This window comes from Neophocaena asiaeorientalis, unplaced genomic scaffold, assembly GCF_003031525.2.
Source record: "Neophocaena asiaeorientalis asiaeorientalis breed wild unplaced genomic scaffold, Neophocaena_asiaeorientalis_V1.1 scaffold70, whole genome shotgun sequence".
Taxonomy (NCBI): Eukaryota; Metazoa; Chordata; class Mammalia; order Artiodactyla; family Phocoenidae; genus Neophocaena; species Neophocaena asiaeorientalis.
Genome location: NW_020175410.1, coordinates 8,522,541 through 8,548,186, shown reverse-complemented (window position 1 = coordinate 8,548,186; position 25,646 = coordinate 8,522,541). Strand labels below are relative to the sequence as shown.

The 25,646-nt window shown below is 38.5% G+C and overlaps 1 protein-coding gene across 3 annotated transcripts in view; it reads left to right on the top strand.

Moving 5' to 3' along the window:
• Nucleotides 1-25,646, top strand: part of UMAD1 (UBAP1-MVB12-associated (UMA) domain containing 1) — a 232,207-nt gene that overhangs the window by 131,899 nt on the left and 74,662 nt on the right. For all 3 annotated transcript variants that reach the window (XM_024766978.1, XM_024766977.1, XM_024766979.1), the window contains one exon: nucleotides 23,970-24,043. In XM_024766978.1, the coding sequence (XP_024622746.1) occupies nucleotides 23,970-24,043 (74 nt within the window). The remainder of the gene's footprint in view (nucleotides 1-23,969; nucleotides 24,044-25,646) is intronic.

Here is a 25,646-nt window from a genome sequence, read left to right as displayed (position 1 = left end):
GTTTCCATACAAATTGTGAAATTTTTTATTCTAGTTCTGTGAAAAATGCCATTGGTAGTTTGATAAGGATTGCATTGAATCTGTAGATTGCTTTGGGTAGTATAGTCTTTTTCACAATGTTGATTCTTCCGGTCCAAGAACATGGTATATCTCTTCTTCTGTTTGTATCATCTTTAAATTCTTTCCTCAATGTCTTATAGTTTTCTGCATACAGGTCTTTTGTCTTCTTAGGTAGGTTTATTCCTAGGTATTTTCTTCTTTTTGTTGCAATGGTAAATGGGAGTGTTTCCTTAAATTCTCTTTCAGATTTTTCATCATCAGTGTACAGGAATGCCAGAGATTTCTGTGCATTAATTTTGTATCCTGCTACTTTACCAAATTCATTGATAAACTCTAGTAGTTTTCTGTAGCATCTTTAGGACTCTCTATGTACAGTATCATGTCATCTGCAAACAGTGACAGTTTTACTTCTTCTTTTCAGATTTGGATTGCTTTTATTTCTCTTTCTTCTGTGATTGCTGTGGCTAAAACTTCCAAAACTATGTTGAATAATTGTGGTGAGAGTGGGCAGCCTTGTCTTGTTCCTGATCTTAGTGGAAATGGTTTCAGTTTTTCAACATTGAGAACGATGTTGGCTGTGGGTTTGTCATATATGGCCTTTATTATGTTGAGGAAAGTTCCCTCTATGCCTACTTTCTGGAGGGTTTTTATCATAAATGGGTGTTAAATTTTGTCAAAAGCTTTCTATGCATCTATTGAGATGATCATATGGTTTTTGTCCTTCAGTTTGTTAATATGGTGTATCACATTGATTTGCATATATTGAAGAATCCTTGCATTCCTGGGGTAAACCCCACTAGATCATGGTGTATGATCCTTTTCATGTGCTGTTGGATTCTGTTTGCTAGTGCTTTGTTGAGAATTTTTGCACCTATGTTCATCAGTGATATTGGCCTGCAGTTTTCTTTTTTTGTGACATCTTTGTCTGGTTTTGGTGTCAGGGTGATGGTGGCCTCATAGAATGAGTTTGGGAGTGTTCCTCCCTCTGCTATATTTTGGAAGAGTTTGAGAAGGTTGGGTGTTAGCTCTTCTCTAAATGTTTGATAGAATCTGCCTGTAAAGCTGGCTGGTCCTGGGCTTTTGCTTGTTGGAAGATTTTAAATCACAGTCTCAATTTCAGTGCTTGTGATTGGTCTGTTTATATTTTCTGTTTCTTCCTGGTTCGGTCTCAGAAGGTTGTACTTTTCTAAGCATTTGTCCATTTCTTCCAGGTTGTCCATCTTATTGGCACAGAGCTGCTTGTAGTAATCTCTCATGATTGTTTGTATTTCTGCAGGGTCAGTTTTTCCTTCTTCATTTTCATTTCTAATTCTATTGATTTGAGTCTTCTCCCTTTTTTTCTTGATGAGTCTGGTTCCCTAGGTCTGAAGTGTTTGTCTTGTAGACAGCGTATATACGGATCTTGCTTTTGTATCCATTCAGCCAGTCTGTGTCTTTTGGTTGGAGCATTTAATCCATTTACATTTAAGGTTGTTATTGATATGTATGTTCCTATTCCCATTTTCTTAATTGTTTTTGGTTTGTTATTATAGGTCTTTTCCTTCTCTTCTGTTTCCTGCCTAGAGAAGTTCCTTTCACATTTGTTGTAAAGCTGGTTTTGTGGTGCTGAATTCTCTTAGCTTTCGCTTAGCTTTTGATTGTCCATCGAATCTGAATGAGATCCTTGCTGGGTAGAGTAATCTTGGGTGTAGATTTTTCCCCTTCATCCCTTTAAATATGTCCTGCTACTTCCTTCTGGCTTGCAGAGATTCTGCTGAAAGATCAGCTGTTAACCTTATGGGGATTCCCTTGTATGTTATTTGTTACTTTTTCCCTTGCTGCTTTTAATATTTTTTCTTTGTATTTAATTTTTGATAGTTTGATTAATATGTGTCTTGGCATGCTTCTCCTTGGATTTATCCTGTATGGGACTCAGGTCTGACACCCAGGAAGGAAAGAAGGAAGGAAGGAAATAAAATAAAGTAAAATAAATAAAGTTATTAAAATAAAAATTAAAAAATATTAAAAGTAAAAAAGTAAGGTAATAATAAAAAGGAAAGAAAGAGAGAAAAGAGCAACCAAAGCAAAAAACAAATCCACCAATGATAATAAGCTTAAAAGCTATACTAAAAACAAAAACAAAAAAAAAACTGGACAGACAGAACCCTAGGACAAATGGTAAAAACAAAGCTATACAGACAAAATCACACAAAGATGCATATGGATTCACACTCACAGAAAAAGGAAAAAATAGATATTTAAAAAAAGGAAGAGAGCAACCAAATCAATAAACAAATCTACCAATGATAATAAGCTCTAAATCTTAAACAAAGTTAAACATAAAACCAGAAACAAATTAGATGCAGAAGGCAAACCCCAAGTCTACAGTTGCTCCAAAAGTCTACTGCCTCAATTATGGGATGATTCATTGTCTATTCAGGTATTCCACAAATGCAGGGTACATCATGTTGATTGTGGGGTTTTAATCCACTGCTCCTGAAGCTGCTGGGAGAAATTTCCCTTTCTCTTCTTTGTTCGCACTGTTTCTGGGGTTCAGCTTTGGATTTGGACCTGCCTCTGCATGTAGGTCACCTGGGGCTGTCTGTTCCCCACCCAGACAGGATGGAGTTGAAGTAGCAGCTGATCAGGGGGCTCTGGCTCACTCAGGCTGCGGGGAGGTGTGGGTATGGAACATGGGGCGAGCCTGCGGGATCAGAGGCCAGCATGAGGTTGCAACAGCCTGAGGCCCACCGTGTGTCGTCCCTGGATCATGGGACACTGGCAGTGGTGAGCTGCACAGGCTCCCAGGAGGGTAGATGTGGAGAGTGACCTGTGCTTGCACACAGGCTTCCTGGTGGCTGCAGCAGGAGCCTTAGCATTCATGCCTGTCTCTGGTGTCCATGCTGATAGCCACGGCTCACGCTCGTCTCTGGAGCTCGTTTAGGTGGTGCTCTGAATCCCCTCTCCTCACGCACCCCGAAACATGGTCTGTTGCCTGTTAGGCAGTTTTGGACTTTTTCCCGGACTCCCTCCTGGCTAGCTGTGGCACACTAGCCCCCTTCAGGCTGTGTTCACGCAGCCAACCCCAGTCCTCTCCTTGGGGTCTGACCTCTGAAATCTGAGCCTTAGCTCCCAGCCCCCACCCACCCCGGTGGGTGAGCAAACAAGCCTCTCGGGCTGGTGAGTGCCGGTCAGCACTGATCCTCCGTGTGGGAATCTCTCCGCTTTGCCCTCTGTACCCCTGTGGCTGAGCTCTCCTCCATGGCTCCGAAGCTTCCACCACACCCTCCCCCAATCTCCACCAGTGAAGGGGGCTTCCTAGTGTGTGGAAACCTTTCCTCCTTCACAGCTCCCTCCCAGAAGTGCAGGTCCCATCCCTATTCTTTTGTCTCTGTTGTTACTTTTTTCTTTTGCCCTACCCAGGTACATGGGGAGTTTCTTGCCTTTTGGGAGGTCTGAAGTCTTCTGCCAGCATTCAGTAGGTGTTCTGTAGCCGTTGTTCCACATGTAGATGTATTTCTGATGTATTTGTGGGGAGGAAGGTGATCTCCGCATCTTACTGTTCCGCCATATTGAAACTCCCCCCACACCATACATTTTTTGCTTAACCATGTACTTTAGGAAAGTTTCCAGTTGGTTCATAGCTTCTTAGTTATTTTTCTTTTGACGGTCTTACTATATTCCATTATATGGCCATGCTGTACTTTATGTTCTGGTCCCCTACCTGTTGACATTTAGATTATTTCCAGACTTCTACTTTCGTAAACAATACTACAGTTAATATCATTAAACATGTGTCATTTCCCTCTTGAACAAATATATGTGAATATATGAAATTGCCAGTATTTATTTCTTAATCTAGAAAAAATTTTGTGTGGTTCAACCTAAAATCTGCATAATACATTTTCAAATGGTTAATTATTTGAGACCAAGTGTTTAGTGTCTTTTTGATTTTCTGATCCACTACCAGAGAACATGATTATTTGGATGCTTAAAAAAAGGAGTGGAGGGGCTTCCCTGGTGGCGCAGTGGTTGAGAGTCCGCCTGTCAATGCAGGGGACATGGGTTGGGGACACGGGTTCGTGTCCCGGTCCGGGAAGATCCCACATGCCGCGGAGCGGCTGGGCCCGTGAGCCATGGCCGCTGGGCCTGCGCGTCCAGAGCCTGTGCTCCGCAACAGGAGAGGCCACAAAAGTGAGAGCCCCGTGTAATGCAAAAAAAAAAGAAAAAGGAGTGGAGAACCTTCGTTTAAATGTTGTTCAATATAGCTAAGGGGAAAATTTCTCAAAGTCCTTCACAGTAACTTCATTAAGTAACATGTCTAACTGTAACCCTGGTCCAGCTCTGTCAGGCTTTCTTGCCTCTGAATGAAAGCCTTTGCTCTCTCCTTATTAAGAGGCCTAAGAATGGATTTCTGAGACCCTTTATATTTCCCAAGGTGGTCTTGAAAAAAATATCTTTTCATCTGCTCTCAGTGTTATCCTCCATTGGTCTTCGCAGTTATTGCAGGCTTAATTATATAAGTCATTTGTTCTTATGTAATACATCATGTTCTCTGAAAAAAGCTGACTTTTGGTACATGTGGCAAATAGATGAAGTATGTTCTTCTACACAGTGAGCCAACCAGTTGGAGTCTTGGATTCTCTAACACCAATTGGGTGTCTTTGTGTATGAGAGGGCGTTAGTAAATTTAACGATTGGTTACTATAGGTGAAGGTGAATAATCAAGGATGTTCATTGTACTATTCTTTCACATTTTCTATAGATTTAATATTTTTCACAATAAAAAGTTGAGAGAGGGCTTCCCTGGTGGCACAGTGGTTGAGAGTCCGCCTGCCGATGCAGGGGACACGGGTTCGTGCCCTGGTCCGGGAAGATCCCACATGCCGCGGAGCGGCTGGGCCCGTGAGTCTTGGCCACTGAGCCTGCGTGTCCGGAGCCTGTGCTCTGCAACGGGAGAGGCCACAACAATGAGAGGCCCGAGTATTGAAAAAAAAAAAAAAAAAAAAGTTGAGAGAAAGCATATTCTTTGCTAAGATTGTTTACTGTGAATTAGGAGCTGCTGCTTCATTACCTATCATGTTCTGTTATTGTTTTGCTATTTCTAGATCTGCAGACATCTTAGAAACTCTTCCCCAGACTTAAAAAAAATAAGTGATGATAGAAATTTATAGTTTTTGAGGGGGTTTCCTCTGTGCCACATGTTGGGCTCAGCATTTTATGTGGATGATCTCATTTAAGCCTCTTATCAACCTGTTACTGTGTTTTTCATTTTTCTTATCAGACCACTCAGGCACAGTGAGGTTTAATAACTTGCTTCAAGTCACACAGGTGTAATGTAGAAATGCCACTTGCCACCGGACTGGCTATCATTATACTTGACCTGGTCTTTATTTTGACCCAAAGTATTTTGAAGTAAGAGATAGGTTATCCTCTGGCTAAAACTCTTAACAACAGTTGACTGATCCAGATAATATCATCTGAAGGCCTCATGAAAGACTACAAATGGATAAACATGGAGAGTGCAATTGACAAGTTTTTTGACATATTAATTAGCAAAGCTCTATGAAAAAGAATAGCTTTGTATATATATAGTAGTCAGAACCTTCCTGCTCCCTTTCTGAGTTTGCTTCTTTTGTATATGCTTACCAGCCTGCTAAGAGGCATTATTGCCCTTTATCTATATATTTTCTGTGCTTTTCCCTCCATTGACTCTTTCCATCAGAGCTTAAACAGGATCAGGCTTTTCCTGTCTTAGAACCATTCCCCTTTACTCCACATACACTCTAGCCACCACCATATCTTCAAACCAAGCTTTCCTAAGAAATGACTCTTTGATAAGATACTATAGGGGGCTTTCCCTGTCTCTTATTAGTTCCTCTAATCCTTCCCAACCCCCCAACTTATACCTACCAGTTTTCCTTCTAGCAGTTTTTCTTTTCTATTCTTTTGTTCACAAAACTGAGACTATATTTTATGTAGTTTTGTAGCCTGATTTTTTTCTACTTTAATGGACTTTTTTTTCATGTCATTAATTTTGAAGAGCTTCTTATTGATGAATAACTTACATACAGAAACATATACAAATGACGAGTTCATTGACTTTTCATAAAATGTCATTAGCATCCATATCAAGAAATAGAAATGACAGAATCCTAGAATCTCCCCCCAACCAACCCCTTTCAGTCACTTCACCCAACTCCCCAAATTATCCTGACTTCTAACCACATAGATTGTTTTGTGTGTATGAAATGTATGTAAATGAATCATATAGTGTGTAAGTTCTTGATACATATTGCCAAATAGCTTTCAAGAAATGTTTTACTGGTTTCCTTTCCTACTAGCACAGTATTTGACACATAGGTATTCAATAAAATTTTGTCGACATGAACTGAATGTACTAAATTCTTTTATATCCTAGGGTCTGTTTCTGAGTTTTTTTTTGTCATTGATCTATCTTCTTTACAGTTCATTATTGTTTTTTTTTGTTTTTTTGGGTTTTTTGTGGTACGCGGGCCTCTCACTGCTGTGGCCTCTCCCGTTGCGGAGCACAGGCTCCGGAGGCGCAAGCTCAGCGGCCATGGCTCACGGCCCCAGCCACTCCGCGGCATGTGGGATCCTCCCAGACCGGGGCACGAACCCGTGTCCCCTGCATTGGCAGGCGGACTCTCAACCACTGTGCACCAGGGAAGCCCTCATTATTGTTTTAATTAATTGAGATTTTTAAAAATTTAAGTGTGTAGGGCACAAATTTCCCCATATCCTTATTTTTTTTCAAAAAATTATCTTGCTTGATTGTTCTTCTTAAATTTTTACTAGTAAAATTTTTAAATACATTGCCGAATTCAGTAGGGATTTTATTGGAATTACCTCACTGATATTTCTATACACTTATCTGGGAAGAATTGACACATTTATGTTTATATAATACTACCTAGGAATGATTCTCCATTTATTCAAGTATTTTTATTAAATGTCACTCAGTAAAGTTTATAGGTTTATTCACACAGGACCTCTTTCTTTAAAAAAAAGAAAAGTTACTTTCAAATATTTTACATTTTGTGGCCTTTTGGAATTGGGTAATTTCCTTCCATTATATTTTATAACTAGTTATTTGAAAGCTGTTGAGTTTATATATTCATTTTGTATTCTTCTTCCTTACTGAGCTGTTATTAATGCTAACAGTTTTTGTTTGGGTTTTGGACCATAAGTGCTTTGGGAATTGGGGCCATTTAATTTCTGAATTCAGAAAGGGAGAAATTTATACCTGGAATAAAGGAATAGAAAAACAGTAACCTGGAAAACTATTTTTAAAATAGAATTGTAGAATTCTGATCATTTGCAAAACTCCATTTTTTTCATGCATCTTTGTCAAATTCAAACCATTTTCTCTAGCTTATTTTTTTGAATGAAGAAGGAAATTACAGAGTTAAACATAAAACTAATGGAGAAAATTTTAAATGTGAAAATAATCTCTCATTACATTAGGCAAATTACTCATACGATGAAAACCACATTTACCGTTTTTGTTACTCTAAGTTTATTTCCATTCTCTCATTTTTAAAGTTTCCCTTTTCTTATCTGTTCTCTCTTCTGCTTCTGTTTTTTTTATAGGAATACAGTAGTTTGAGAAGAAGTTTTTTTAATACTAATGGAAAATAAACTTCAGGGTAAATGAGAAAAAAGGAAAAATTTCAGGGTTTTTTTTCAGATTTTTTTACTCCCTGTATTCTCATGTACCTTTCTGTTCTGGATAATTCTCATGATTCTCTATCTCCATATACCATTTATCTATCTGAAACCTTTACACATGTATACATGTGAGACACACTTGTTTGTGACACAGGTTGTCTTATATATATATCACTTTCTTCTCAGAGGTAAGACAGTATGTCTAGGTCATGTATATACAAGCTCTTGCGCATATAATAAAAATAAAAATTTCTCAGTTAAATAGTTCACTTTTAATTTTTTAAACTTTTAAAGTTATTTTTTTCCTTTTTTATTCCTTTTAAACTGTAGGGTTTTTGTTTAATCTTAAGAATAGTTTTAAGTACCTAGAAACTTGAGTCTCAAATGTAATCAGAAAATAATACATTAATCCTCGTTAATCCACATTATTGACTTTCTGTGTCTACATCAGCAACAATAGCAGAATGTCTGGTGTATAATCTCTTGCATGGACACACACTCAGTGGCCAAACCTGATCTAGAAATGAACTGTCCTCCTTTGAGATGGTAGTTTTGCTATCTTAGAGTCTCATTTAATCCTTGTAAGAAACAAGCTCGTTGTACTATCTTGTCTTATTTGTAAAATGAAACTAGGTTGTGTCACTTATAGATTGTTGTAACCTGCTCTAAGTGGTCTGTAAGCCAAGGCTGGTGTTATAAAATACACATTTCCTTTGTCAAAATAAAAAGAATTCACTCTGTATGACAGTAGAATTGCAGTATGAGAATAAGAATCCCTATTGTTTGTAGAATAGAAATTACCTTTTTAAAAAGGTGGATTCTGTGGGGGGTGTTTCTGTGGGTGTTTGTTAAGCTTTGGGGCTGGAAGGTGAGCATGAGAGTGGACTGTAAAGACATCATGTTCTATGTCTCACTTATAAAATGGGTTTGAAAGTAGGGATGGAGGATAGTAGCCAAGATAAGCTCAAAGGTTGCTTCTGTGTCTTAACTACCAAATTTTAGTTTGAAAGATGAACTCTTGTAAATTGTTGAAGTAAAGTGATATGCTTTCATTAGAGAGGTGTAAAACTGGTTCTAAGTCCTTAAGAGAAAATAGAAATAAAACATCAGAGCCAGAAACAATTGCATCAATTGCCTACTTAAAAAACCAAAAACAAAACTGCTTCAATCGGGACCCTGTGGTATTCACTTTGTTTTGCACAATGTTATAAAGCGGTCAGTACTTCTCCTTAAGCGAAATGAAACCAGAAATAGACATTGCACTCTGTCTACTCTCATTTAGTATATTCACAGAAAGGAGGCTAAGTAAAGAAGAAATTTAAGATGATAAATGGATCGTGTTTGCCTATGAGAGTATGCCATTCTGAAGGTGGATATTGTTCAAGGAGAGAAGTCAGGATTAACTGTTTCCTTTTACAATTCTGTGAGAAGGGATGTGGGTCTTGAACCCAGACAGAGTTTAGTTTGAATACTGGCTCTACCACTTAGGCATTTTATGATGCTAGGAACTTTAAAATCTCTTTTTCATTATTTTCTTCACCTGTTAAATAAGCAAAATTATTTCTTCTTCATAAAGTTGTTGCGAAGATTTTGCCTCTCCATTCAAGCTGTCACAATTTCCTTGAAGAGTAGAAAAATCATATTTGCTTAAAATCTTTTAAGGAAAAGTGCTATATAAGAAAATAAACACAACTAGCCTGGTTGCACATTATTGTATTATCTGAATGTATTTTTAAATTTGTTTCTGCCCCTCCTTCTTAGAAAGATTCCTTAATTATCTGAATTGTGTTAGAGTTTTTGTTACACGTGAAACATCCCTGGGTAACTACACTTACTACGTTCACTCACTTATGAGTGAAAATGGTAAAAAGGTGAGAAGGGTAAAGGATTAGTTCTGTTTTAGTTGATGGGTTAAAGGAGCCATTGAAATCTCTTCCACTGTCTCTGTCTTTATCCTTATATCATGTCTATGTATTCTAACCTTCCTAACTATAATCCTCTCATTTATTTTCCGTTTATTTTGAAATAATTTCAAACTTGTAGAAAATTTGCAAAAATGGTACAAAGAGCTTATTGTTTTACCACTTGAACATAAATTAACAATATGGTATGTCATTACTTCCAAATACTTGAGTGTGTATTTCCCCAAAGCAGGGATACCTCCTGCGTCAGTTATCAACATCAGGAAATTAACCATCAAAGCTGTAGATGCTCATTTATCATTTATTCATGGATAGTCTAATGGATTATAATCTGTTATTATCATTATCTATTATGCTGCTTAAAATGGACCAGTTTGGGCCAGCAGAAGCCCCTCCATATCGTCGCCCTCCTTCTTCGAGCACTTCATGGCACAGTGAGATGACCCAGGCCCATCTTCAGTAGCCTGCACCAGGCCACTGCTGCCTCAGCCTCCCCGCTCTCCTCACTAGCTCTTCGTCTTCCTGCCCCTTCTTACCTTGCTGGGACTCAATTAATTAGGAAGAGAAAGAAAAGGAAGAAAGACCCAGATAGCTAGCTAGCTAGCTAGACTGACCGAAAAAAAAATGTTCTGCCCATAGAAATTGGGAAATAAAAAGACAAGCTTAGGGCTTCCCTGGTGGCGCAGTGGTTGAGAGTCCGCCTGCCGATGCATGGGACGCAGGTTCGTGCCCCGGTCCGGGAAGATCCCACATGCCGCGGAGCGGCTGGGCCCGTGAGCCATGGTCGCTGAGCCTGCGCGTCCGGAGCCTCTGCTCCACAACGGGAGAGGCCACAACAGTGAGAGGCCCGCACACCGTAAAAAAAAAGACAAGCTTAATCTTGTAGGGAAACAGTTTGGATAACCAGGAATGACAGCTAAGCCGCAAATAATTTATTTATTTTGATTTTGGAACGTGTCTTTGTTTAGGCTACTGTAACAAAATATCAGAGACTAGGTAGCTTATAAATAACAAATTTATTTTTCACGGTTCTGGAGGCTGGGAAGTCCAAGATCACATCGCCAGCATTGTTGCTTTCTGGTGAGGGTCCTCTTCCTGGTTCAGAGCCGAGGCCTTTTCGCCATGTCCTTACATGGTGAAAAGAGCTAGGGATCTCTGTGGGGTCTCTTTCATTCCTGAAGGTTCCACCCTTGTGACTTAAACACCTCCCAAAGGCCTCACCTCCTAATACCATCATCTTTGGGGTTTTGGATGTCAACATTTGAATTTTGAGGGGAAACGTTCAGACCACAGTATCATGTTTTTGTCTTCTACTGATATTTGAATATGGATGGGTCCATTTACGGTTTTGAGAACTCGGGGCCTGAATCTAAGTTCTCCAACTATTTATCCCACTACTATATACTGTCTCCCAGTCTGAGAAACAACTTCTTAAGCACACTATTTGCTGTAATCTTAAAATCAGGCTTAACAAAAAACTATATTCTTTTTATGCTTTTCTTCGCAACTTCTTTTGCAAAGAGATGGGTCGGTAGATGCATGGTCTACAGATCAGCTGGCACCATACAGAGAAGTAAGCATTTAGTATTTTCCCCTTCAAGAAGCCGGGTGGGGAGAGCTACGTTTTGCTTTTTCCTTAGATTGAGATGCTCTGTCTGTTGCTCCTGTGCTCTGGTTTCGGGGGCCTTGCACTCACTAGGGTTGATGTGCTTTTTTATAGGGTGATGAGAGGGAATATGATAGCTGCAAGAGGGAGGTTTGCTTCATTAAGTCTGGAGGTGGTCAAAGTGGCGAGTGGGAGAAGGGGATAAATTTGATTGAGACATGTTGATTTGAATGAAGCAACTACTCTTAGACAGCTTCACAAAACAGAGCTGCTTGGTTAATAGTGTGTCTTTTCTTTTCTTTTTTTAATATTAAATATAGTTTAATCTTAAGGTCTTTCATTTCAGTCAAAAATCCATAAACGTAGATTAGTTTGAACTGTATGACAGAGGAGACAATAAAACTTGTTCTCAAATACATGCCAATACATTTTCTTTAAACAAAACCTCAGCAAACGAGAATTTCCATACTGTGCATGGGAATAACGAAAACCTTTATTAGATATGGTTTCCAATAACAATATGAAAATTGGAATTATCAATTCAGAGAGCAGTGAAGTTTGAAATTTTAAAAAGTAGACTAGATATTAGGTAGGGGGTAAAGGGTAAAGGAAGACGAAAATGTTTAATACTATTCAGTATCTCCCCTCTGTACACAATGTTGCATATATACAACTACTCCATTTTAATTTTACTGATTTTATATAACAGTGAAATCCCCTGAAGCAAGCTAGGGTTTACAGATGGTGTCCAACTTGGGGGGAAAAAAAGTAGAAACACACTTGATTAACAGTTTTCACCCACACATTTTAGACAGACATTTTTTTTCTTTTTTTGCCAAGATTTTCATAGTAAATTCATAAATATAGGAAATACTTTCACTCCTTCAGCGTTAAAATAGAAAACCAAACAGTGCCAACAGTAGTGGCTTAATTACTGGCATACAAGAAAAACACAACACCAATGGGTTTTCTTTACTGTGCATTTTAAATAACATGTGCATGTTTCATTTTTACAGTTAAAAATTTTCTAGTCTGTTATAGACAACAGCACTTAATATTCTTGATCCATTGAGATGTTGCTTTCAATTTGAAATACTGTGTGTATACATGTATATAAAAAATAAACCAATGTATGAGTCATCTCACAGATGTTTAAGATCAATAAAAGCTTATTTTTGAACATGCAGTTAGAAGAGAGGGAAGCAAGCCAACCTCTCTACATTGTGTTGTTGCTGTCTTGTTTTTGCAGTGGTATCAGTAGTGGTTTTTGGAGGGAACCCTGTGCCTTCAACCTATCTAAGACCAGATACCACCATCAACAAGAGGGGAAGAGGAGATGGGAAAAGGGAGGTGGGCAGGTGTTAAATGTCATATTTTAAAAGTGTACATTTTATGTTCTTTCTAGGTACAGGATAAAAACAGATCAATGAGGAAAAAATTTATAATTAGGAAAAAACTGGAATCAAATCAAGACATAATAGCCAAATTAAGTTCTTTTAATAGATTGCATATGTCTATTCTATCATAGTTCTTTAAGCCTTAAAAAAATGTTATTGAAGATTGGAATTTTTTTTTACATGTTGCAATTAGGCACATGTCCGGATGAATTCTAACTTCACTGAGCCAGCCCCTAGAAGACTACTGAATTTATTTGAAATCACTGTCATGAAGATATAAGTATATAATAGGGATTTACTAAACAAATTCTAATTTCAAGAATATCGAATTCATGAAACTCAGAAATACTGTAGAATTTTGTGGTAATAAATTAGACATTTAAGTTTTAAGTACATAAACATAATACAGTTTTCATAACTTAAAAGTGACAAATGGTTTTATTGTTAAACCAGGCTTGAAATTAATGATTTCTTCTTTACAAACTGAAAGAACTGCAGATTTTTTTGAACATGAAAACTATTTTTAGAGGAATTTTTAAAATATCACAAATACGTTAGTACATATTTCTACTGCAGTACTATGTTTTTTAAAGAAGGCATTTTAAAATTTGCCAAATACGCATCAGTAGTAACCTTTAAAATACAGCATTAAATACAATAAGATACATAAAATACTTCATCAGAATTCCTTTGGAACCTTAGCCACCTCTTATATTTCATGCAGTTTTCTCAAACTCACTGTAACTACATAGAACCTGGTAAAATCTCTTCTCTGCAGAAATCCTGTCCAAACTTTACAACAGAGCTGTGATTATTGATGTCTCCGTAAGCCTTTTTGTTCAGCCTCTACCTTTCACCGAATTCTAAGTGCTATTAATAAACTTATTTCCTTTTACCAATCATAGTGCATCCTCTTTAGCTTCCTTTATTTATCCCATAGTTTCATCAGAAACTTGTATTTCTGAAGCCGTGTGCCACCCGCCTCATGACAAGGCCACATTTGCTGTAATGTGTCAGTCAAACAGTAGCGATTTCATAAGGGCCTACCATTGTACATACTGGGTGCCAGCTACTGTACTAGGTGCTGAGGATATTGTAGCAAATAAACACGTCATTGTCCTGGTGGAGCTGACAGTCTAGTGGAAACAACAACTGTTAAACAAGTAAGTGCAAATAATTAAATGAGAATGTGGGGAGTGCTTTGGAGAATGAGAATAAATGGGAGCATGTGAAGGGGGCATGGGTTCTACTGGGTCGTGAGGTAGTGAGATGTGAAGGTAAGAGTACACATCAGCTGGTTAAGGTCTAGGTGGAGGAATATTGCAGGCAAAGAGTGATCCTTGCTCTTCCCATCATCACTTTTCACCTTGTCCTCAAGTAAATTCTCATACTTTTTAGCCATGCCATCTGCTCGTTCTCACCGGGGCACTCCTTTCTTCCTAATGGGTTTCTGCCCTTACACCTTTCTGATTTTGTGCTGTCAACCTATTTTGGAGCTCCTGACATCAGTGTCCCCTCGTTGTTAGATTAGGATCTACCAGTGTTGGGCTCTCGAAGTCTGATTTGTCCACTGACTCCTACCCTCTTACTCTCTTCTTCTTTTCCTTCTCTTAACTTCTCGGGTTTGGTGGGATTCCTGTGGGAAGAAAATTCAAGCCAGCAGTGGGGACCTTAGAATTTATTTGTTGATAATGATCTCATCCACCCAAAGCCTGGATTTCATTGTCAGCCACCTCCCCGCCCCATCCTAGTGACATCAAGGCTTAAGGGGCTTGAAAAATATCTCTTCCTAAGAGGAAATTTAGGTGTTTTGCAGTAGATGTTTAAAAGATAGGCATATTAGCTCTGAAGTTTTGTATGACCTATAATTGTGCTTCATCTATTTATCTAGTACTTTATATTTTAGATTTCTTGATTCAAGTTATTCAAAATTTTCAATTTTTATGACCAACAGTTGAGATTTTTTTAAAAAAAGTATAGCATGTTGATATTCAGTATTGTTACCATTGTGTTGTTACCTTGTTACCTGGTAATGTATATACAAATAAGTTTGCAGATACACATCGACAGAAACAGCATTATTGTACTAGTACAGGGTGGCCAAAGTGTGTTCAAACTGTCTCTTGTAGGCAGGCCCTTTATTGAGCCATAACGAATTCTGTAGCAGAAAGAAAGAAAACACACATTTTGCTTCACTTGGTTTTTCTTTTATTCTTTAAATATATATATATGTATTTAAATAACAACATAAATATGGAATAAATACTAATTATAACATCTGTATGTAAATACTTAATTAGAACAGAACTAAAATAAGTTGTAAAATATAGTATTGACCAGCAGTAGACTTACCTTTAACTTCTACCATTTTATTGCTCTAAATAGAGAATAGCACATCTCATTTTTAAAATTTTTATATTTAATTATGGTAAAATACACATAAGTTTTACCATCTTAACCATTTTCAAATGTACAGTTCAGTTTTGTTAAGTACATTCACAATGTTGTAAGTCAGTCTCTAGAACTCTGATATTGCAAAACTCAAACTCTCTACCTACCTATTAAACAACAGCTCTCCACTTCCTCTTCCCTCCAGCCCCTGGCAACCACCATTCTACTTTCTATCTCTATGAATTTGACTATTCTAGGCATTCATGTAAAAGTAATCATACAGTATGTATCTTTTTGTGACTGACATTTTACTTGACACAGTTCCTTCAAGGTTTATCTATGTTAAGCATTATGTCAGAATTTCCTTCCTTGAAAGGCTGTATAATACTCCATTGTATGTATTCATATACCACATTTTGTTTATCCACTCATCTGTTGATGGACACTTCAGTTGCTTCCGCATTTTGACTCTTGTGAAAGATGCCGCTATGAACATGGTGTGCAAATATTTCTTCAAGACCCTGCTTTCAGTTCTTTTGGGAACATATTGGGCCCCAACTTTAGCACAGAGATATGTACGTACTCTCTAAATATTTAAACAACGTGAGAGGGAAAGAGAAAAGGAGGGAGGGGACAGTCATTCCCAAAATTAGGCAGATGATAATCTGTCAGCCATGTAAGCTTATCTCAGTCAGCTTATCTCAGTGTTTCTCAAAGAATTGTTTGTGAATCAACTACATTAGAATCTCCTGGAATGCTTACTAAAAATTTAGATTTTTAGGCCCTTCACTAAACTTCACAAGTCTGAATCTTCTGTGAGAATCAGGAATTTGCACCTCAGGTGATTTTTACACATACTGAAATGTGAGGTGTGGTGCCCCACTGGCAAGGAGATGTCTCATAATTTACTTGTTGATGCATATGAAGGCCCTGCTCTCTGCTACTTTCAGCCCCTGCTTTCCCTTAAGGCACATTCATCCCAGGCTAGCCCATGATCCACTTTCTTTTCCATTCTGTCTGTATATTATAGCCCAACTAAAAGTTCCATAAATATAACAAAGGATGGCCAGCCCTGAGTTTGCAATCCTCAGCTTTGACCTGGGCCCAGTCAGGGACCTTCATCCTCAGGAGTCTAATTGGTGATTCACTGTTGCTCTTTACTTGCTTATAGTTAGTAGACCAGTGAACAGATCAGGACTTTCTCCCTCAGACCTTGTGGTGTTTAGTTTTACCTGAGTTCTTAAAGGGACCAAATCTCTTGTCTTATATAAGCATTTTAAGTATGACATATTGTGACCCTCAGGACAGTAATGTCACACACTTATACTGTATAACTAAATGAGAAGTGTGACATCTTCAGTAAAACCAACCAGCCTCTTCTGCATTTTGAAAGCAAACTCTTTGTCTTCATCTAGTCATCACATCGTGCCACCTCATCACATCCACCACGTGTGGCTTTGCTTCTAGTTGTGATTTGCAAGTGATTCATTTTTTTAATACCAACTTTTCTTCAAGTAATATTGGTATTTTTAGAAATATTCTCTTCAAACTTTTGTGTGATACAAGAGCATGTTTATATATTTGACTTCCATTAAAAGTAATGATACTGACTGATACATACTTTATTTTTAATGAAGGGACCTGGAGGGAAGAAAAGCCCTAATATGAAGCTTGTTTTTGTTATAGCTGGCCACTTTTTCCACAGTGTGCTTCATTCAGATTTCTATTCCTTAGTTGATTTGGTACTCCCATAGTTTTCAGTTTTGGGCTAATCTTTACAACCAGTTTTTGTGATTTCCATTTTCTTGGCTGAAATGCCCTCTAGAAGGTAAATGCTGGGAGGGCAGGAATGGTATTGCTATACTTCACATGGTGCCCAGCATGATAATATGGCACATAAATAGGTATTTAACAAATATTTGTTGAATGAATGAAACAACGTGAAGCTGATTGTAATGTTTCATATACTGCTTTTATTGTTTCTGCTAGAAATTTTCTTTGCAGATTTCTGTTACACTACAACTCTTTGATCAATGTAAGAACTCAGTTTCAAGAGATTGACAGCTTACCTACCTAGTATCTCTGATTAGACCAACTGATGCTATAGGTTGAAACACACATTTGCTCTCATGGGGTCACTTATTTTTCTGTGTGGAAAACTGACTGAGCAGAACTCCTGACACCAACAAGTAATTCTACAGGTTTATTCTATTGGTTGGAAAGGAGACTGGACACTCCTGAGAGTGAGTGACTTGATGCCAGTGATCTCCAGCCTAGTTTGCATTATTGGTGATGGATCAATGCCATCATCTTCACCTACAACAGGCAGAACATTTGAGTCTTTGTTTCAGGATACCAGATAAAGTGGTAGAGTGAGCCTTTTTTTTTTTTTTTTTTCCTATTTACAGATTTATGTTTCAAACCATACACACTGAAAATCCTTTTTGTGTCAATCCTGTTTGTTTGCAGCAGGGCCTATAGAACCTGTCAGTGGACTGCTCAGAGCCGCCCTTTGTGTAGAGCTTTCTTTCAGCATCATTTTGGGATTCAGGGTCAGGAATGATCAGCCCAACGTACTCTTGCAGTATGTAAATTTACTCTGATTTAAGAAAGCTATTAACAGAAAACCTTTGAATGCATATTTGTACAGCGTGATACAATATTGTACAAATGTACAAGTACAAAGTTAATTTGGCCTTTTGAGTTTCTAGTCTTCCAGCCTAAAAGAATGCCTGGGCTTAACTGTTTAACATAGTGTTAAATACTTAATTGATGTTTTTGGATTGCTTAAAATCTTCCAGAAAAATTTTTACTCATAGCTGCAAAGTGACAAGACTCAGAACTAAAGAAATCTGTGGAATCCTGGGACAAGTTAATTAAGAGCAGGCCAGGAGGACTGATCAGTACGTCTGACTTCAGTTGGATTTGCTGGTATTCTTACTTCTGTGAGTCAGTGCCTTTAAGTGTCCAGTGTGACCCTAAGCTTTCAATGCAGTAAGCAAAGTTTTAGCTGTATGATTTTTAATAGCAGTCATAATGTTGAAATCTAACATGATGCCTAAAAGTTGTATATAAATACATGTTAAAATTAAAATCCACAGATACCTTATAAAATACATTGCCTCTTTCACCGAACCCTTAATTTTAATTTTTCTTCATGTCTTAACAACCATTTATAGTCCTTTTTATAAGCCCTTAGTGAGTGTGTGTGTAGAATTATCTTTCTTATTGTCCCTCTCCCACATACAGTTGAATCAACAGATGTCTACTTGAATATTCACTTCATTATCAGAATGATGCCAGTGTGTTAGTTGTAAGCATCCTTAACGAATTTGGGTGTAATAATTTTGGTATGCTAATTTAATATGTTCTTGGTGCCATTTTAATTTGTTTTTCTTTCATTCCTAGTCAGCTTGAACCTTTTCCTCCATTAGTTTGCTGACTGCACTCCTCCCTCTATGGCTGAGGTGTTCCTATTCTTGGCTTATTTTCTTGTAGGGTCACAGTTGTCTTCAGAATCCTGGCCTGACTGCAGCAGGCTCCTGGGCAGAGCATGTCTTCAGCAATTAGTACTTTGGTTTTCTCTTTATCCCTCCTTTCTTCATTATAGTGGAAAATGGGGAGCAAGTGCACAGTATTAGAAAAAGTGGAAGGGAAAATGCAACTGAACTGGAGGAGACTTAAATGTAAAGCGTGTGAAACTGAGTTGGATAACTTCACTCAAGTTTTGATAAGTAATGGGAAGCTGCATGGTATTATGTGATGATTTGGCATCGTCGACAGACTTGGATTCCAACACCAGGTCTGCCATTCTTAAAAGGATATAACAAAGCCTACCGCACAACACTGCCACGGGCACTAAATGAGATAGCGGGAGAGGGCTTCTTCTTTCACCTCTGCTATGCTGAAGATCATGGCAACCGCTACTCACAAAGGCAGAGCAGCAGTTGACACCAACACCTGACAAAATGTTTATCTTGCCCCGGCTTCTCTCCCTTCTTCTCTGAAATTAGTGTTTAACATGTTTTCTCATTTAATCTGTATAATAGCTTTATTATGTATCATGATTCCCATTTTTCAGATGAGGAAATTGAGGGTCTGAGAAGAAGTAACTTGCACAAGGTCATGGATTTGGTAAAGGAGTTGGGTTTTGTTCTTTCATTTCCAAAGCCATTCTCTTGCCGCAGTGCCAGGCCGCCTTGGATAATGAGTGTGTGACTGAAGAATGAAAAGGAGTTAATGGAGGGGCCATTCCACTGTTCTTTCCACTACTTCACTTGGTGAATGACTAATAAGCAAACACTCCCAGAGGGTATTTGCATTTTAAAAGAGGAGCTCATTAACCCTAATGAATCTGTAATTGGTAGAATTTGTGGGGGAGATATTTCTGAGCACTGGGGCTTTCTCCTATGTCTTCAAGGTGTCTGGCTATCCTTTTCTCCTCTGTAGATTATCAGCTATTCTGGAATCAGAATCTTGTAATAGAATGCAGTCCATTCTGCAAGTCTGCCTCAAATGCAATTAAATGAATTAACAGAGAGTTGTGAAAAGAATCATCTAAAGGAAAATAAGTGTGAGTTAACATTGTATAAAATGAATGTTCAAGAGCTAAATAACACATTTGGCAATGTTGAGGGTCTTCTTAAAATTCTGGTAAAAATAATATATTTCATATTCAGTTTTAACTTCAGAAATGTTCTATCAGCATTTCCCATAGTGTGTCACTCTGCAAGATGTTTAATAGGTATCCAATGAATAAAGTGGCTTTATAGTCAAAAACATTGGGAAATCATTTTTTTACTTTCTTTACTGAAGAGTTTCTCATAGGCTTTAATATGTTACAGTGCATTGGAAATCAGTTGTAAGGGAATGCATTCTGTAGCTTTTTCTCATACTTTTGACCACAGAAATATTTTTTCCATGCAAACTCCTTGAAACTAGTGTTTTGTAGACTGCATTCTCAGATATGAAGTTCTAGATAATTCCTCTCCAATAAAAGAAAGAAAACAGATTTCTGTATTCACAGCTTCTCGTATGTAGGCAGGCTCCAATTCTGTCCATACCAGCCCATTCCCAGTCTTGTTGGACTCTAGGGCGTTCCAATAATAACACCCTTCTTACCCAGATAAGATCTGGCCAATTTAGTAAAAAAAAAAAAAAAAACCAAAAAACAGATGGAGACCAAATTCTCATCTTTATTGCCTATAAAGCTAGTGTTGAAGAATGTGGCTTCCATCAAGGAGCAGATGGGTTTCCTAATCTGAACCCCAGAATTAGATTGAACTCCATCCTGTTACAGGATCTTCTGGGCTGGGGCAGGCTTCCCCAAGTGGGAGGAGGCCCCTGTGGAGGGTCAGAGCAGACAGAGCCCAGTTCTCTCTGGTCCTCCCCACGAGAAGGGGGAGGGCAGAACCATGTGCAGCTGAGTCTTTCCAGATCACCAACCCGGGGATTGGAGAGTGGATGGAGGCTGGGGTGAATGTTACTAGAGTTTCCTCCACATTGAAGGCGGCCTAAGGAGTGAAGGTGCTCCCTTACTCACCCACCACCCCTCCCCAAAACAAATCTCCTCCGGGTAATCCAGACAGGCATTCAGGTTCCCCCTCCCATCACTGAGGGTTTCTGCTCTTTTCACTTTCCCTTGTACCTAGTGCTCGCTCTTCATCACTTTTCTCCTCTCCCTCGACCAAATTCACCCAGTAGAATGGGATCATGATGATATGCTAATGATGTCCCTTTCTCATTTCCTTATGTAACATAATTCAGCTTTTTATCCTAGAAAAGGTGGAGTATATATATATATTCTCTAAAACAGGGATCTGGAAACTACAGCCTGACTCAACTTGTTTTTGTAAACAAAATTTTATTGGAACACAGCCACATGCATTGGTTTGTATATTATCTATGGCTGCTCCTGGCTATAATGATAGAGTCGAGAAGTTGTAACAGAGACAATATGGCCCACAATTCCTAAAATGTTTACTATGTAGCCCCACTAATCTAAAATACAGATGAATTTCACTTCAGTCCTTTAAATTCTAAAAGAGCTTCATTAGTATGCATATACGGCCTTTCTCATTTACTCACTCTAAATAAAAACTATACATTAAACCAAGAAAATTGCATAGCTGTAGTTTTAGAGGGATTTTGCCTCTTATAAAACTGTTTCCAGCCTTTCAAACTTATGGGAAAGTATCAAGGGGACCGTGTGTGTGCCTTGAAGGACCAGAAGGAAGGACAGAGGCTTGTTCTGATCAGGAGTATTTGGCATTATCAGCGGAAAGGGAAGAGACCAGATAACCCATGGAGCCTGTGGAAGAAAAATGGAGTAGAGAGAAGTGTTAGGGGGGCCCGTGGGGTTGGACCAGGTTTCGGAGCCCTGGGCTCTTCTTCGCACTGATCCCCAGTTTAGGAGCTCGATTCTCCCCACCTCAGCCGCCATCCGTTGGAACCTTCCACGGGACCACACAGTCCCCCCCAGATATGTCAGGAGACTGGGCTCTGCTCCCACTATGGCTGACTTCTACCTGGGAGACTTTAGGTGAGTCCCTGAGTACCTCTGCCATCAGTAAACTGTGGAAGGAGGGAAATGGGGAGGATGTCTTGCTGTGCTGTAGTGAGAATCAATTGTGTTATAAACAAGACATTATGAAACGTAAATACTGTGAACATATTTATTGTTTCTTTTCATTTTTTTATCGAAGTATAGTTGATTTACAATATGCCAATCTCTGCTGTACAGCAAAGTGACTCAGTTATACACATATAGACATTCTTTTTTTGTATTCTTTTCCATTATAGTTTGTCCCAGGAGATTGGATATAGTTCCCTATGCTAGGCAGTAGAATCTTGTTGTTTATCCATTCTACATGTAATAGTTTGCATCTATTTTGTTGTTTTTGTCCTTCCTTTTAAACAGCTGACTTGCAAATGAAATTTTTGAATCTATACAGCACATAAGTTAGAATTAACTGATGTCTGAAAACTAAAGTACCTTATTTCACGTTCATCACATGCATCTTTATTGTTGAAGTATCTAACTTTCATGTGGGTTATAACAAGTTAGAGAAAATAATTGAATTTTTACCATGATCAAATAATTTTTACCATGATCAAATAATTTTTCAGTAGGAGGAAAAAAACTTCAAAAGTTATATTTCACTGTGACCTATTCTTTTCTGTTTGTTGTTTGTGTAGTTTCAGTTTGTGCCTTTGTTTATAGAGAATCATCTCGCAGATGGCATTTTTCCTTGTAATCAGTTATTGTCCTGAGTCATCGCCAGATATGTATCGCCAGATACAACTGTACAGTTGTACAGTTGCTTCCAGGCAGATGTGTTGTGTGATGTCAAGAGCACTGGCTGATAACCTTTCTGGTTATTCAGGCAGTAGGGAGAAATGGAGAAAGTGTGGTACAGATACACACCTTGGAATTAGAAACTGGCAAAGGAAGCACAGACTTTGTGCTGAATGATTTCAGCCAAATAGTGTTCGTATGGCTAGGGGATGGCCCAATAATCATTTTAAAAGGTGAAAAAAAATCTTTCTTGAGTAAATGACCTTTCATATTGGATGTCACATACTTCCGTATCAACCTCAGGCATGTGAGTTATTAAACACACCTGACGTCAATATACAGAGACTTGCATTACCTTGTCTGCTCATGCTGTTGTGGTCTCAGTGGTCTCATTGCCTTTACCCAAGCAAACTAAACTTGTGCATTGGTTTTGCCATCTGTGAACTGGGGGTTGATTAGCTTATCCCTAACTTTCAGAGACAAGGGGGATTTCTGAAAACAAGATTCTTCCTGATGTGCAAATAAATGGTCAGTTTAAACAATAAGTTTAAAAAATCAAAATTGTTGTTTGGGGCTTCCCTGGTGGCGCAGTGGTTGAGAGTCTGCCTGGCGATGCAGGGGACACAGGTTCGTGCCCCGGTCTGGGAAGATCCCACATGCTGTGGAGCGGCTGGGCCTGTGAGCCATGGCCGCTGAGCCTGTGCATCCGGAGCCTGTGCTCCGCAACAGGAGAGGCCACAACAGTGAGAGGCCCGTGTACCACAAAAAAAAAAAAAAAAATTGTTGTTTGACATCCTGGGTCATGAACGTAAGTTCACATAATTTTTCACTTAACAACTATTACCTCTATTATCCTATAGATATAATTTAAAAGTTCCTGGGCTTCCCTGGTGGCGCAGTGGTTGAGAGTCTGCCTGCCGATGCAGGGGACACGGGTTCGTGCCCCGGTCCAGGAAGATCCCACATGCCGCGGAGCGGCTGGGCCCGTGAGCCATGGTCGGTGAGCCTGCGCGTCCGGAGCCTGTGCTCTGCAGCGGGAGAGGCCACAACAGTGAGAGGCCCGCGTACCGCAAAAAAACAAACAAACAAAAAACAGTTAATGGTTTTTTAAAAGAATCATACTGAAACAAAAGCATTAGGAACTTTTTTTTTTTTTTTTTTTGCGGGCCTCTCACTGTTGAGTTGTACATCGCCAGATATGGCATTCCAGGAAATAGTGATTGTACAGTTGCATTGCAGGCGGACTCTCAACCACTGTGCCACCAGGGAAGCCCCAAGACTTTTAATGTTTGAAAATAATTTGCTTTATCTTCAAATTATAAGTTTTCCTAGTTTATTTGAAGTATGACTTGATTTACAAAATATAAATTCACTTGATTTTTCCAGAGTAAAGCTATATGAAGCAGGATACATTTCTGGTTTAGATTGTATACCTATGTATTTACAGATGATTTCTGTGACCTTTATAAAATTACTGTTCTTAAATATTAACTTGTTTACTTTGTAACAAAGGAAGTAGTAATTGCTTCCACAGTGTGAAACATGCAAAAGATATTTCAAATAAATAGTAGACAGTTTGGCCACAGTGGTATGGTAAAGTTTTATTTTTTTCTTTTGCTTCATAGGAGATACACCTCATGAGCAAAGAGTGGCAGCAAGAGGCAAAACTTCAGACATTGAAGGCAGTGAGACTTTGGAGGTACGTGAAACTCAATGAGTCCTTTTGGGGTAAAACCGAATAAGTCAATGTGATTATGTACACCTCTGAGGATAAATAGTAACTTCCACTCTTGCTATGCAAATAGGTGCCTAGGTATCAGGAGAACAGGTGATCTGCTGAAAATCAGAGTATGGCAGGTAGGAGTGACTTCCTAAGTGCTAAGCTTTTCCCAGTGCTGCTAATGGAAACTGTTGGAAATAGAGGAATAGAACACTGAAGTTAAAACATGTGAATTATTTTTACTTGAGAGATTATTTTCTATTACATTTGAATAAATAGGTAATATATGAACCTATAGAGAAAGGTTTGAAAATAACTTATTCAGAACTGTCCTACATTAGCATTTCCACCATCGAAGTACACTCCTTGACATTGTTTGGTAAAAAGACTAAGGCCTTTGTTCTTTTCCACCTGAGAAAATTATTTGCTCTTTGTGGGTACGTGAAAGTGTAGTTCACATACTTTCATATTCTGTGTAGAAACATTCTAACCTTATTTAATCACTGAAATAGTCATTTTTAAGACTTTGGGGGAATGTTAACTATTAGAGTGGAAGAGATATCCTTGGATTTTGAAACCTTCTATGTGGTGACACACCTCTACTTATATTCTACATGTAGAACGTGAGGGTATTGCATACCACTGGAGTGACATCAGGGAACCTGACCTGTTTGATTCATCACCGTATCCGCAAAGCCTAGCACAGAACAGGAAGTCAAAAATATTTGTTGAATGAATGAATACAATCATGAGTTATAAATAGAGAGTAATATTCATCTTAAGAAGAGAGATTTTTTTTTTTCGGTACGCGGGCCTCTCACTGCTGTGGCCTCTCCTGTTGTGGAGCACAGGCTCCGAACGCGCAGGCTCAGCGGCCATGGCTCACGGGCCCAGCTGCTCCGTGGCATGTGGAATCTTCCCGGACCGGGGCACGAACCTGTATCCCCTGCATCGGCAGGTGGACTCTCAACTGCTGCGCCACCAGGGAAGCCCAGAAGAGAGATTTTTTTGTATTTATATTTTCCACAGTGAGTAAATATTTTATAATCAAGAGAAAAACATTTAAAGAAGTTACATGGGAAGTAAATTGATGTAGAAGAAGAAAAGACCCATCTTTCCCATAAAACTGTGCATTGTTTTTTTTATTAATGCATGCAACAAATATTTATTAAGCACTGACTGTATTCAATGCACTGTGCAAGGGGCTGAGTATATAGTACTGAGAAAAAAGATACAAGGACAAAGAAAAATTTCCTGTCTATATGTTGAAGCATCTTGATCTCTTTTATGTATTCAAATATTTATTGAGTACTGAACATAAGTAGCATCTTTGATAGGAAATAAAGGTTGATATATTTGAGCTTTAGGAAAGAACCACCAAGATGGTTTAGAAATCATCCGCGATTACTTGAATTTAACTGCTCAGTTATGTAGGTGATTCAGTGGAAATGTCTGCGGAACTCAATTTTTTTTCAAAGTCGATTTATTGATAGGAAGAATTCCAAGATTAATTTTGAAGGAAAGAAACTTTTGAGAATAGATCCTCAGAGATTTGAAACTAGCTCATTATTGTGCTACTTCC